This window comes from Podospora pseudocomata, chromosome 3 (genome assembly GCF_035222375.1).
Source record: "Podospora pseudocomata strain CBS 415.72m chromosome 3, whole genome shotgun sequence".
Taxonomy (NCBI): Eukaryota; Fungi; Ascomycota; class Sordariomycetes; order Sordariales; family Podosporaceae; genus Podospora; species Podospora pseudocomata.
In genome coordinates, this window is record NC_085887.1 from 959,048 (window position 1) to 971,440 (window position 12,393).

Consider the following 12,393-nt stretch of genomic DNA (forward strand, 5'->3'; position numbering starts at 1 on the left):
ATGTGCTTCCAAACACAAACATCCCGACCTTACTTGAGCCTGGAGCTATTCCTCACACCAAAAAGAAGGATAACGCGCGATTAAAGTATGTTTGTGCGGATAGCTAAAAGGATGAGAGAACCCGCATTGAGAACTCAAACCGTGGTACCTTATGTATCATCATGATGAGCTTCGGTTTGAGGTCAAGGGTAGTCTGAAGCGGTGTCCCGTTGACATGAACTTCAGTGCCAGACTGTGGAAAGACCTATGGAGATAGTGTAAAGATATTTAAATATCATGAGGGCATGTCAGCACGGTATCGAGGCATACAAGTGATGCGGGGGCGCATCCAAACTCCACTCAAAGAACCATTTGCCTATAGGGTATGGTGATATTTAACTGTGCAACAACGTCGAGTGGGGGCATTACTCTTCCTTTTAAACCTATTCGAGCATAGTACAAAACCTGTCATGATAATCCGAAGGCATATGATGATACCTCCAATATGAAGGCCTACAATGATCGTTAAAAGGCGTATTCAGATAGAGTAAATACATCCCAAGATAAAGTCAAGGCGTGGCAAGATCACATCAAGGCATACAAGTCATAGTTGAATGTATTCAAATTCCACTCATGGCCCTATAAAAATGCTCAGGGCTTATTAGCCCGGCCATCATCCTCCGTCCTCTGGTCTCCAACGCCTCCCCCCTCGCCTCCGCACGGCAGACCAAAACGTCCCCAAACGCCACCACGACCTCCCGCGAGCGTTCAGGCCTCGGACTCGCCGGCCCGGCTCTCGCGCGTCGCCGCACGAGCTGGAGCGCTCACAGGCGCGAACTCAACCCCGAACTCCACCGTCCTGGTGATCCCTGCTGGCTCAACACCAGCCTCACCCCCCTCGCCAGACCCGAGGATCTCGTCGGTACTATCTGACCCATTCAGCCCAGCATCACCCCCCACACGTGACCAGGGGCGGTCGTCCAGCTCGATCTTAACGGGCCAGGTTGTGGCCCCCCCACCGGCCCTCGCATATCTGTGCCCAGCCGTGGCACCACTGGTCTGGCTTCTTCCAACAGAGCTTTTGAATATTGTTGGCCAGGTTCTCACCAACAGCACCCTCACCGAAGGCAAGCACAAGCAAACAAACGCGAGATTATACTCGATGATCGTCCACAACGTTCCAATGATGTCGTATGTCCTGTCCGTCACATGGCTCACTAGGAGCGACTGGACTCGGAGAGCGGATGCCACCACAATAAACACACCCAATCCAAACACTGGCATCAACGCAAGCTTCTGGCTTAGGGGGATGTGCAATCTAAAGACGAGAGGAAACGGGAGGACCAAGATGATGAGATCGGTGACCAGAGAGACGATGGCGTTCATGTTCCAGATGATGTAAAGGTTCAGACACTTTCCACGGATGTCGAGATCCCAGGCTGAGGCGACGGGGATGCATTGGCAAATACCCACGATGCTCGAAGAGGTCATGTAAAGGAGGATAAAGTAAATCAGGCCCATTGCTGTTAACTTGAACGCTCGGACGTGACTAAAGATCCGGACGTAGAGCAAGAGGAGCGAGACCTTGGTGAGATGGAGAGCAATCTTGTGGGTGATTTGACCAAAGAACCAGATCTGAAGGGCTGAAAAGAGATCGTGCTTGGGGATAACATCGGAATGCTTGCCGAAACCGTGGCTGACCATGGCAAAGAACATGACATTGGTAGCTATGTTGAAGAACTGTAACGTGGAAAAAAGGTCAGCAAGCTGGGAGACTGAAGAGGAGGGGTAAAAGTATGGCACAATCACGAATTGGGACGACCGTAGTGGACGGCCAGAGTCAAGTCGGGACGGAGAAAATGCATACCAAAGCTGTGGCACTGATCCAATCACCACGGTCCAACATCGTGGTCGCTCTGCGGGCGTGGATTCGGATGGCGAGGAGAAGAGGGCAGAGAATGGTAAAAAGAATCGTTGGAATTAACACCCAATGGGCTCGGCTCTCGTCATTGTAGCCACGATAGGGCTCTTGGGCTTGCTGGGTCGTCATGATCGTTGCTGGGATGGCGTTGCCTTCAATGAAGCCTTGCGTGGCGTTGACGTTTCCCGACGGAGAGTTGAAGTTGTAGTCGCTGGGGTCGAACAAGATGTCAAGCCTTGCATGAGGTTGTTGTTCTTCACTGGAAAGACCAAGGTGGTTTCTGGGATCGAGCAGGATCAGAAGCCTCGAATGGGGTTGTTGGTATGGACAAGGTCAAGATGTGGTCGCTGGGATCAAGCAGGGTGAGAGGCCTCACGTGGGGTTGTTGTCTTCTTTCCACAGAAAGGGTCAAGGTGTGATCGTTGGGATTGAGCACGATGAGAAGCCGAGTGGGACCTGTTGTCATCGACAGGAAAGGTCGAGATGTGGTCGTTGGGGTCGATCAGGGTGAAGCCTCGTATGAGCCTTTTGCTTTCCAATGAAAAGGCAAAGCTGTGGTCGTTGAGGTCGAAGCTCGAACGGGGTGTCAAGCCTGGCGTGGGGTCACTGTTGTTGTCGTTCTCAGGGTTAGGTGTGGTCTCTGGAACCAAGTCAGGATGCACTGTACCCGGCAGCTTGGAAACGGCACGGCAGGGAAGACGGAAGAGTGGAGTCGAAGGAAAATAAAACAACGGTATGGCATCCGATATATGGGTAACGTAGCCACACCCGTCAGCCCTGTTCAAACTCTCAAAAGTTGAATATAATTGAGTGCCTCTTGCTTGCCTTCGATAAGACGAAATCCTTCCTGCGATGGGTCGACTTCCCCGGACAGCATCCGCATCCTGTCTAGGGCGTTTCCTTGACCGTTGCGTGATGGGATTGACGCATGCCTAACCCCTCTGGATGCACTTGATCGCCTTTGGCTTCATCCTTTGCTTTGCCCCTGCGCAAGGCTTTGAACAACCCCCCAGGAGCTCAACCTCTTTCCCCGGAAATGCAACACAGCCGTTCCCCGGCAGCCGGTTCTGGCGTTGTTGGTCATCACATACCAAAAGCACCTGCGTATTGAGGCGAAGGATTGACTTGAACCAGGTAACATACCCTTGACCAAAGCTTGTGTGTTTGGTCACTGGTTGCTCGTGGTCAAGGGTTTCATGCATGCGCAGTCGACGACAGGGGTCGACTCGCAGCTCGGTGAGCATGGGGGTCAACACCACACTGCCGGCCAATTTACGGTCCGAGCCAGGCACTTTGCTTTTGCCAGATGCTTTCTTGCATGACAGATGGCGTCCAACCTTGCGTCTTGCAGAGATGCCCACGCCAAGACACGTTGTGTTCCTCGACCTTGACCAATGTTTGTTCCGGGTTCCGAATAGCCAGGGTGTTTCGTCTGGCTGTGACCAATGTTTCTCGAACTCTTCGACGTTCTCAACTAGGTTCTAGGGTCAGATTGTTCGGTACGGGAGGTCCGCGCGGTGCGGCGTAGGTGGTTGGCTTGGCCCTGGTTGGAGAACCTTGTCAGTCTTGCTCCTCACTGGGATCAAGGTAAGAAGAAAACGAGGAAAAGAGATACCATGCTCGAGCCCTCATTTCATCCAGAATGTTGAGCTGAGAGGATGGATTACAAGAGTATGGATTACAAGAGTGATGCTGAAACGACATCAGTGCTTGCAATCCGCGATGTCCTGAGAAGGTCCACAGCTGTGCAGCCAATGGACAAGCTGCTGTCGTTGAATTTGCCCCGGAGTTATGTCTGGAGATATTGGACATCGTAACTGAGACCAAGAAGTCAGGCTTCTTTCGGGCTTGGATCAACACCGGTAGAAGGAATGCTGGTGGCTTGCAAAACGCCTCCTGATTGCGAGCAGAGACTGCATGGATGTGACAGTCTCATGCTGCATGTGGTGATGTGGAGGATAGGCCATAGGTGGCTTTGACCGAGCTTTACCCGTCACAAGTTTTGGATTGGCGAGGGTGTGTGTGGTGATGTTGCTACCCTGTTCCTTGGTTGGCTTCAACTTTCTATTGGGGTTCCATGTTGTACTGAGGATCAGTACCGACCAGCGAACACGAACTCCAAGCCAATTCGAGTCTTCGTTTGTGTATTCAATGCCAAGTTAGAATGCCCCGTACCTTGTAAAGAGATGTTGTCAAGCCACTCAATGTGAAAGAAAAAACATACCAAGCGTTCAAACAGGACCACTTGGCACAAGTCCAGGGTCTCAATTCCGGGGTCCAGTCAACCGGTGACAAGGATGTTGGACAAGAGTACCAATGACTCCCCTGAAGGTAATCCACATGTAGACGGTTGAAGCGTCAACAATGACCATCGCCGGCGACCGTAGAGTGTGAGGAAGTAATCATCGTCGCCTTGAAAACAGTGAATGGACAGTGGAATGGATGTTCTAAAAGAAGCTGAATTTGGAGGGACGACGACCTTGTTATCAGCATCAGGCTGGTGGGCCGGGGAGGAAAAGACATCCAGAAAACAGACAGAGCCGTATAGGAGGGGCTTGCTTACTGACGAAGATACACGATTTGAAGAGGTTAACAGGGGCTGGACGGTCCGGTTTTGGGTTCGCCAAACGGCTGAAGTAAGGGGTATAATGGTCAATTATACCTGTAATGATGCATATAATGATTTCCAGTGATGATGCTGTTCTAATGGGCACAAGGCTAGAAAATGAATGAAGATGTTGATGGGATGGGTTCGTGTTTGTCCGACTTTGTGGTGTTGTGACGCTAGGGCTTTTCCCCCTCCAATGCCTTTAGGAGCAACAAAACTTTTTGTGTGTCTGAAAAGAAACAGGAGTGTTGTGGGTCACTGATTTTGCAGTGGGTAGAGCCGGTAGAGGTGAGGGAAGAGCCTAGGTAGGGTTTGTAGCGGCAGAACCAGCCAGGTTGACTCAACCTGAGGAAGGACCGACCTTGACAAGAAGCACGGGCCTTGATGGAGCTCATCTGCTGTGACTAGGTGATGGTGATACCGAAGTATCCGACTGTCAATTGGTATCTCTCAACTCGACGATGTGTTATGATGGTCATCCTAAATCATGATTGATGTTTGCCTTCATGACAAAGCTGAACACCGGTCGGTGATGAAGCAGCTGCGCCATGTCCCCTAATGGCACTAACGAAGTCATTTGTTGACAGGAAGTCAATTCACAAGTAGTCAAAAGCCCAGTCACACAATGACTGGTGAGAGAAATAAAATGGGATTGGTACCCAGTTTCTAAGCACCATCAGAAAGATTCTAGATCTCATTCAACAAAACCGTGATAATATGAACAGGCCTCCTGACGGTTGAAGTCATGAACACTGCGTAATGTACAAATGCATCTCTGGAGCGTTCCTCAACACTTCACACATATTGATGCTCTCAATGCCTTCCTCTTGTGAGACAGGGACAGCACAGTAATAACAACCCCCCAGACAGTGGCAGAGGAAGAGCTGCTTGGATCTTCGCCGCCAGCGTCGGCCATCTCCAAGTCACTGGGGTTGTCAGACTCTTGGCTCAGGTTGCTTGACTCATGATCTAGGGTCGTAGAGCGGTCATTTTCATTTGCGGCAAGGCTCCCTGTTTTGGTGTCATAGGAGGAAGCTCGGCCCAAGAGCTGGAAGGAAGACCGGACATTCCTTCCTAGAGGAAATTGCCCAAAGGACCTTCCCTCTCTTCCAGCTGCAAGCCATATCATCAAGACGGCCACCAGCAGCAGCTGCCGCCGCCAACTTTCTGTCGTCTTCGCGCACCTTTCCTCTCGCTTCCTCTTGTGTGTCTGTCGTCCGGGCTCGTCTCGGTTTTTTCCTTTTTTTCCCAAGATGCGCCGGTAAGCCCTCTGTTCCATTTCTGCCTTGCCTAGTCCTTTACAGGGTCGCCTCGGAAGAGAATATCTCGACGGGCTCTTGGACCAAGTTCTTTCCAGATACTGGTCCCTGTTTCGACTAGTGCCTCCCGCCCCTCTCTTGTTTCCAACATGGTGAGACTAAAGTGCATTGCAAAGGCAACGAATCGAAAGGCCCGGGACCTTGCTGCAAGGGGGCGGATGTCGGCCGGGTCGTCATGGTCTTGGGTCACAACCCGGAAGTTCTGAAGGATCCTGCGAGGGTCTTCCCGAGGGGTGAGAGAGCCGGAGTGGGAACGGGAGCGGTTGCTGCTTCGTGCTGACCGGGGTGCGCTGGAGGGGGAGGAACTGGAGGAACTTGAGGACATAGCTATTGGATAACAACCCGGTGATACCGGACGACAGAGGAAAATGATATGAAGAAAAACAAGAAGAAAATGGGAATTTAGCAATTCTGTGATACCAGATCACAGGCAAAATAGCGAAGTGAGTGACTGAAAAGGGTGGGGGTAAAATACGAACTGTAGGGGGGACCTGATAATGTCGTGATACCAGATCACGTCGGAATGCTAGGCAGGCGGATAATGAATGAGGCGAGAAGGAGAGGCTTGATGGCTAGAATGATGATAATACCGACGGCCAGAGAATCTTTACATACTCACTTTGCCATAGGCAGGGCCTCTTTCGAAGCGCGATAGCTATCTCCTCAGTGAACAAGGTCATCATACGGTACCTGATACCCACATGTCCTGGTCGCTTGTTGTTGGCCTAGCGAGGCCTTGCGCCTGAATTGTGATGGAGAGCAACAATCTGCCCGTTGCGGCTCATGGATACTCCGAAAAGAAGGCGGTTGGGTACATGTTGGGTATTATTCACAAAACCACCGACCTGGCCACGCGTAAGAGGCTCAGCCTGACAGTAAGGGTGGGCTTGCCATCCATACTTCTAGTGTGGTTGGCGTCTTCTGGCCAATGTTGTCGCTATTTTCATATCCAGCTGAACTCGACAGACTGGTAACGATGTCCGACGAAACGATAAGGGGGTGCATCTACGGGTTGGCGCCCATCAGTGCCACCGGCTCACCATCCCCACTTCTTTTGCCAAGAATGCTCCCTGCAGCCTGGAAGTCACCGACAAACCAACATCCGACTTTCTCTTCCCGCCCATTCACTTCACCCGCTCTTTTCTTTTTCCTCCATATATAACACCCTGGAATCTCAGAATATCACCCAGTAATAAATAGCTATGGCCTCAAGCACATTCCACTACGACATTGATGCACCGCACAGTCCAGCTTCGACCCTGACGACATGGATACCATCACAAAACTCCTCCGCGCCAGAGCTCTCGCAGATCACAAAGCGCGTATTCCCATCGACAGGCTAGATGCCGAACACCGCAGGCACTTGGTGCGCGCCATCAACAATGTGCTGTCTACCGAGCTCGCTCTGTTCACATACGCTCAGATCATCGACGGCCTTCCCACCGGAGATGTCGCATGGGACGTGAGAAGCCCTCTCCTACAAGGGGAGCACCCGCTGGCAACTGAGCACGAAGAACTCTGCCCCGCCGCAATGGAAAAAGCACGCGAGGTCTGCCCGAAGTGGGATACGGAGATGCTTAGGTTCAGCCCCCAGGTGCTCAATGCATATCAAGAAGCGGCTCCCGGCAGCAAGCTGTTCGCAACCCGTCTCAGTGAGATGGTAGCCATCGCAATCCACGAGTTCGGTGTGCTTCTCTACCAGCTTGACTTTTGTGTGCACAAGGGAGGACGAGAAGCGGTCGATGCCATTGCCAAGTGGAAGGAAACCAGCAAGCCCGAATTGTACTCATGGATGACAGACGAGGAATGATGTCCTCCGGATCCTATCTGCAATGTTTTCCACAGCATACACTACCTCGACCACGACATCTACCCCCAAGGTGTGGCCGACGTTGTGGGTTATTGGGGAGAGGACCGGATTCTTCGCGGCGTCGTTGTCTTTGAGCGTCGGGCAGAGGAACGCGACGGCCACAACTCCAATTACAGCAACCCAGACCCACCAAATATCTACCTCTCTCCCTCCCGAGCCAAAGTCACAATAAGGGTTACGCAGCTCCGCGATGAGCAGCAGCAGAAACTGGTCGACTTTTTGCTGCTCGAAGATGCAAGCAAGGCGGCTGAATCAAGCCCGCTTCCCATTCTTGTGGACAAGAAGAATCTCAAACGGTTCAAGCTGGAGTCATCCATCGTCAAATATGGGATATTTTGAGATATATGGGAGCGAAAGCCACTGGACCGGGAGGCCTTCAGGTATCTCAACAGGCCGGTCAGGCTCCGAGCTTGACGATCCTTGGGCCTTTGGCCTTATGGTCATTACCAACATTGTGTGGGGGAACCCGTTGCCGGCAGGCGTGAAAAGGCGCCTGGAGGATGAAGAGCCAGGGCTCGCGGAGGCTTATAAGAAGGTAAAGTTGGAGGTGGAATCGAGGGAGGATAGCGAAACACAGGATGGAAAAGGGAAGGAAAAGGACGACGCCGGGAAGGGGCTGGATAGTAAAGAAGAGGAAGGCGGCTCACGAGATAAGGTTACTGAGGTGGTCCAATTGGATGAGAAGAACACAAAGCGCAAGATAGCAACTAAGCGCGCGAAAAAAAAGGAAAAGCGAAGACGGGGTGGAGATTAAAAGTGTAGATAAGTTCTTAAAAAGTTTCCTGGGCGCCTGTGAACAACCAGATACGTAGGACTATAGCGATTGCGCGGCTTTTAAGTAGAGAATTTTATTTGTTTAATGTCGAGAATGAGACAACTGGCGAGTGTATTGTGTAGCAGCGTTACCTTGAAATTCAATGATCTACGCCAGCCTATGTGACACACCCAACTTGATGTGAACATGCTAAAGTGCCATGTCATAGCTCCATCTTTTCCACAACCGGAGGTTGAGATGTGCAAGGCTGACAAGGACAAGGCTGCAGCGCCCATGCTTCTGCAGTGCGCCCGACATGCTCTAGGCTCAGGGGCAGGAGCAACATCCACGTCCCTGTCTGCACCTTGTCGGCAGGCCCGTCTTGTTCCGAGTGAAACTGTCACCCATCGACAACCAGTGGAACACACGTCTCCCATAATGGCAGCAACCACCATCGCAGGTAGCACGGGCTTGCCAGTGCTCCTCTGCAGGGGCGCACAGAATGACACAAGTGTGACTAGCAAAACAAACACACAGATCGCCCACACCACCTTCAAGCACCTGACGATGCCAAGACGACAAGTTTCCTTCAGCATTCCTGTCGAAGAATGTCATATCACCACGATGCTATCGACAGTCGTGTTGGCACTGGCCATCTCCAGCACTAGGGCTGCGCTGAACGTGGACCTCGATTCCGCGGGTGCGCACACTCCCTGCTTCTAGGTACTTCGCGATGCGAACATTGACTGACGATTCGCAGACTCGATACGCTTCGCCGCCGGTCTCGTCGCAAGCAAGCTGATGGACTACTACCATGGCGAAGAACCGGGCCAAACCCCCGGAATCCTCCCCGGGCCCCCTCCCGCAGGACCGTACTACTGGTGGGAAGCAAGTCCACCTCCTCTCCCTCTTCTCCTCAAACGCATAGCTAATGTTGAACCATCCAGGGCGGCGCCCTCTGGGGAACCATGGTAGACTACTGGCACTACACCCACTCCCAATTCTACAACGACCTCACCCTCCGCGCCCTCGTCTACCAAGCCAACCCCCCGCACAACGACTACATGCCCCCCAACTGGACCGCCTCCCTCGGCAACGACGACCAAGGCTTCTGGGGCATGTCGGCCATGCTAGCCGCCGAAACCACATTCAAAAACCCACCCCCCGGTCAACCCCAGTGGTTAGCCCTCGCACAAGCAGTCTTCAACACGCAAGCCGAGCGATGGGACACGAGGTATTGCAACGGGGGCTTGCGGTGGCAGATTCCCCTCTCCAACAACGGGTACAACTACAAGAACTCGATTGCGAACGCGATTTTTTTCAACCTGGGGGCGAGGTTGGCGAGGTACACGAACAACAGGACGTATGCCGAGTGGGCGGGCAAGACGTGGGATTGGATGGAGGGGGTGGGGTACATTGACAAGGAGAATTGGAATGTGTATGATGGGGGCCATGTGGAGCGGAATTGCACGGATATCAACAGGGCGCAGTTTTCATACACGGCTGCTATTTTTGTGCAGGGGTGTGGGTTTCTTTATAACTATGTATGTTGTTTCCCTGGGATGGATAGGAGTAAGACTATGAACGTACGGCCATGCTAACCTTGATTTCTACTAGACAAACGGCGAGCAAAAGTGGCGCGATAGGCTCGAGGGACTAACAAACCGAACATTGAACAACTTTTTCCTTAGTCAACCAAAGGCCGGGACGAGACCGGCGGCTATGGAACCGAGTTGTGAGTTGGAGGAGAGGAACCAGTGTACGACGGATATGTTGTCTTTCAAGGGGTATCTCCACCGGTGGATGGCGCAGATGACGCAGATGGCGCCGTTTGTGAGGGGGGTTGTCATGCCGGTGTTGAGGGAGTCGGTGAGGAGCATGGCGGAGAGTTGTTTGCCGGATGGGACGTGTGGGTTTAGGTGGAATAGGGGCCAGTATGATGGGAACACGGGAGCCGGGCAGCAGATGAATGCGCTGGGGGCCTTGGTCAGTTTGCTGGTTGAACAACCGGAGGTTAAGGAGGCTGTGACGACCAAGAATGGGGGGACGAGTGCTGGGGATCCGAATGCGGGACGGGAGGGGGAAGTGGGGGAGTGGGAGGGTGAGAGCGAGGTTATTACCGATGTGGATAGGGTTGGGGCGGCGGTGGTGACGATTTTGATGGTTGGAACTGTGATGGGGATGATGATTTGGGTTAGTGCGACTACGGGGGAGGAGGAGGAGTATGCTAGGGTTATGAGGGGGGAGAAGAAGAAGGGTAAGGGCAGGGTGATTGAGAGGACATGATATTGGTTTTGTTGGAGGAATGTTACCTGAAGATATCGCTGTTGTTCATTTGGGAGACTGATAACGTAGGGATATAAGAGGTACATCAAATGTAACAGCGGCTCGGCAATACGAAATGATTTATATACGAGCAACTACCGATGCGGTGACAGCGGGATTCGGGGGCGTCGTGTTGGGAAAGGGTGTGATGTGCATTGCTCCGCCACCACACTGACGAATGGATGGGTATGCTGTGCCAATGATGCTGTCGTTTCAGAAGGGCTGGGACAATATCAGACCGTGTATTTTATTCGCTACTGATCTTCTTTCTCATCGAGCCCGCCCGTGTTGACAAGAAAATAGGCCTGGCTTGGCTGCATACGGCAGACACAGAGAATATGCAGGTTTCGGCGCCGAAGGTCTCAGCTTACCCCTCGCTTTCTAGGAGATGATTACCTTGCTTTAGCCATCAGTTGTGATCGGTGACTGTCCGACTGATGTTGGGAACTGTGAGAACTATGGTTTTCGGGCCCGAAACAAGTTTCTCACGGCAGCTGGTGAGCTGGATTTGCGGTGAATGTTTGGATAGGCGCCAATCTGACGTACATATTCCAGGCAGGGATCTGCGTGGTGGTGGTGGTGGTGATGGTGCTGTGTAGCCGTAACATTCGGATGAGGCGGGGATTGGATTGGATTCCATGCTGACTGCGGTCGGATCGGGTCGGGCGGTTCGTGTTTGTCTCTCCTTTAAACTGGGTTGGGTTTCCCCTTTTCCTTCCCGTTTTTTTTTCTCTCCCTCTGCTGTCAACAATCCACAAAGATGGCGCCTGTATTACCACCACGACGCTCACGGATCACAAAACGAGACGCCCTTGGCCCTAGATTTGACGATGACGACGACGACGATGGATACAACCCCTGGAGCGACTGGAAGGAGAAGTCGTATAACGGACCTGGAGGGGGGAACAGTGGATCGGATGAAGGAATTTTGAGCGGAGATTTTGGGCGTGACGGGGAGAGGAACAACATTGACTTTGACCTTGACGACAGAGTCACCAGCCGGAACAATGGCCTCTCTGGCGGGCAAATAGCGGCGATTGTAGTGTCGATTGTGGTCTTCTTCTTGTTGGTGTCGGGGTTGTGCTTCTGGAGAGATCGGCGGAGGAAGAAGCGGAGGCTGGCGGAAGAGCAGACGTTGGCCGATGATGGAGTGAAGAGGGATGTGTATATGAAGGAGCAAGGAGAGGAGCTAAGCCCTGTGTTGCCTATTAGCACCCAAGGAGTGGGAGGGACGACGCCAACACCGGGACAGGGTATAGGGGGACAGGATGCGCCACCACCATATGAGCCGAGGCAGCCTGAAGCTGCGCATGTTTCGGGAGGAGAGACAGCAACAGACAGCGGCAATTGGAGACAATCCAGACTTGGGACAGAGGAGGATGATATCATGGTTACGGATGGGATGCCGCCTGACAGTGGGAGACAACGAGAGGGAAAAGGGAGTGGGGGACTTGAGATCGGGACTTGAACAGTAGACTCTAGGCATCGGGGGCAGAGGAACGCGTTCCGTTACGGTGACTGGTGGTGAACAAATATCTCTTTCAATTCATCGGTTGACCATCATGCTGTTGATCATGTCCCGAGCTCTTGACTTTGTCCCGAAGTCGCAAGTTGCTA

At 52.5% G+C, this 12,393-nt stretch overlaps 4 protein-coding genes across 4 annotated transcripts; 3 read left to right on the plus strand and 1 right to left on the minus strand.

The window, feature by feature from the left end:
- Window positions 1–578: 578 nt before the first annotated feature.
- Window positions 579–4,120, minus strand: QC762_302710 (uncharacterized protein). Its single transcript, XM_062888556.1, has 3 exons — window positions 4,076–4,120; window positions 1,847–3,939; window positions 579–1,719 (listed from the first exon to the last, which is right to left on the minus strand). Exons 2-3 carry the CDS (start codon window positions 2,027–2,029, stop codon window positions 748–750), a joined length of 1,155 nt encoding a protein of 384 aa, XP_062744443.1. The 5' UTR covers window positions 2,030–3,939; window positions 4,076–4,120; the 3' UTR covers window positions 579–747.
- A 2,974-nt stretch (window positions 4,121–7,094) lies between these two features.
- Window positions 7,095–8,036, plus strand: QC762_302720 (uncharacterized protein; the record flags this gene model as incomplete). Its single annotated transcript, XM_062888557.1, has 2 exons — window positions 7,095–7,609; window positions 7,673–8,036. 2 exons carry the CDS (start codon window positions 7,095–7,097, stop codon window positions 8,034–8,036), a joined length of 879 nt encoding a protein of 292 aa, XP_062744444.1.
- Window positions 8,037–9,018: 982 nt separating this feature from the next.
- On the plus strand, window positions 9,019–10,737 carry QC762_302730 (uncharacterized protein; the record flags this gene model as incomplete). Its single annotated transcript, XM_062888558.1, has 4 exons — window positions 9,019–9,151; window positions 9,212–9,339; window positions 9,399–9,995; window positions 10,069–10,737. The coding sequence occupies 4 exons, from the start codon at window positions 9,019–9,021 to the stop codon at window positions 10,735–10,737; spliced, it is 1,527 nt and encodes a 508-aa protein (XP_062744445.1).
- Window positions 10,738–11,536: 799 nt separating this feature from the next.
- On the plus strand, window positions 11,537–12,244 carry QC762_302740 (uncharacterized protein; the record flags this gene model as incomplete). Its single annotated transcript, XM_062888559.1, has 1 exon — window positions 11,537–12,244. The coding sequence occupies one exon, from the start codon at window positions 11,537–11,539 to the stop codon at window positions 12,242–12,244; it is 708 nt and encodes a 235-aa protein (XP_062744446.1).
- Window positions 12,245–12,393: the final 149 nt, after the last annotated feature.

What these genes read in the sequence shown, in the direction of transcription:
- QC762_302710 (XM_062888556.1), bottom strand. Translation starts at nt 2,029, where the DNA reads ATGACGACCCAGCAAGCCCAAGAGCCCTATCGTGGCTACAATGACGAG. An exon ending in GGATCAGTGCCACAGCTTTG is followed by an intron (nt 1,720 to 1,846) that starts GTATGCATTTTC and finishes TCCACGTTACAG; the next exon opens with TTCTTCAACATAGCTACCAA.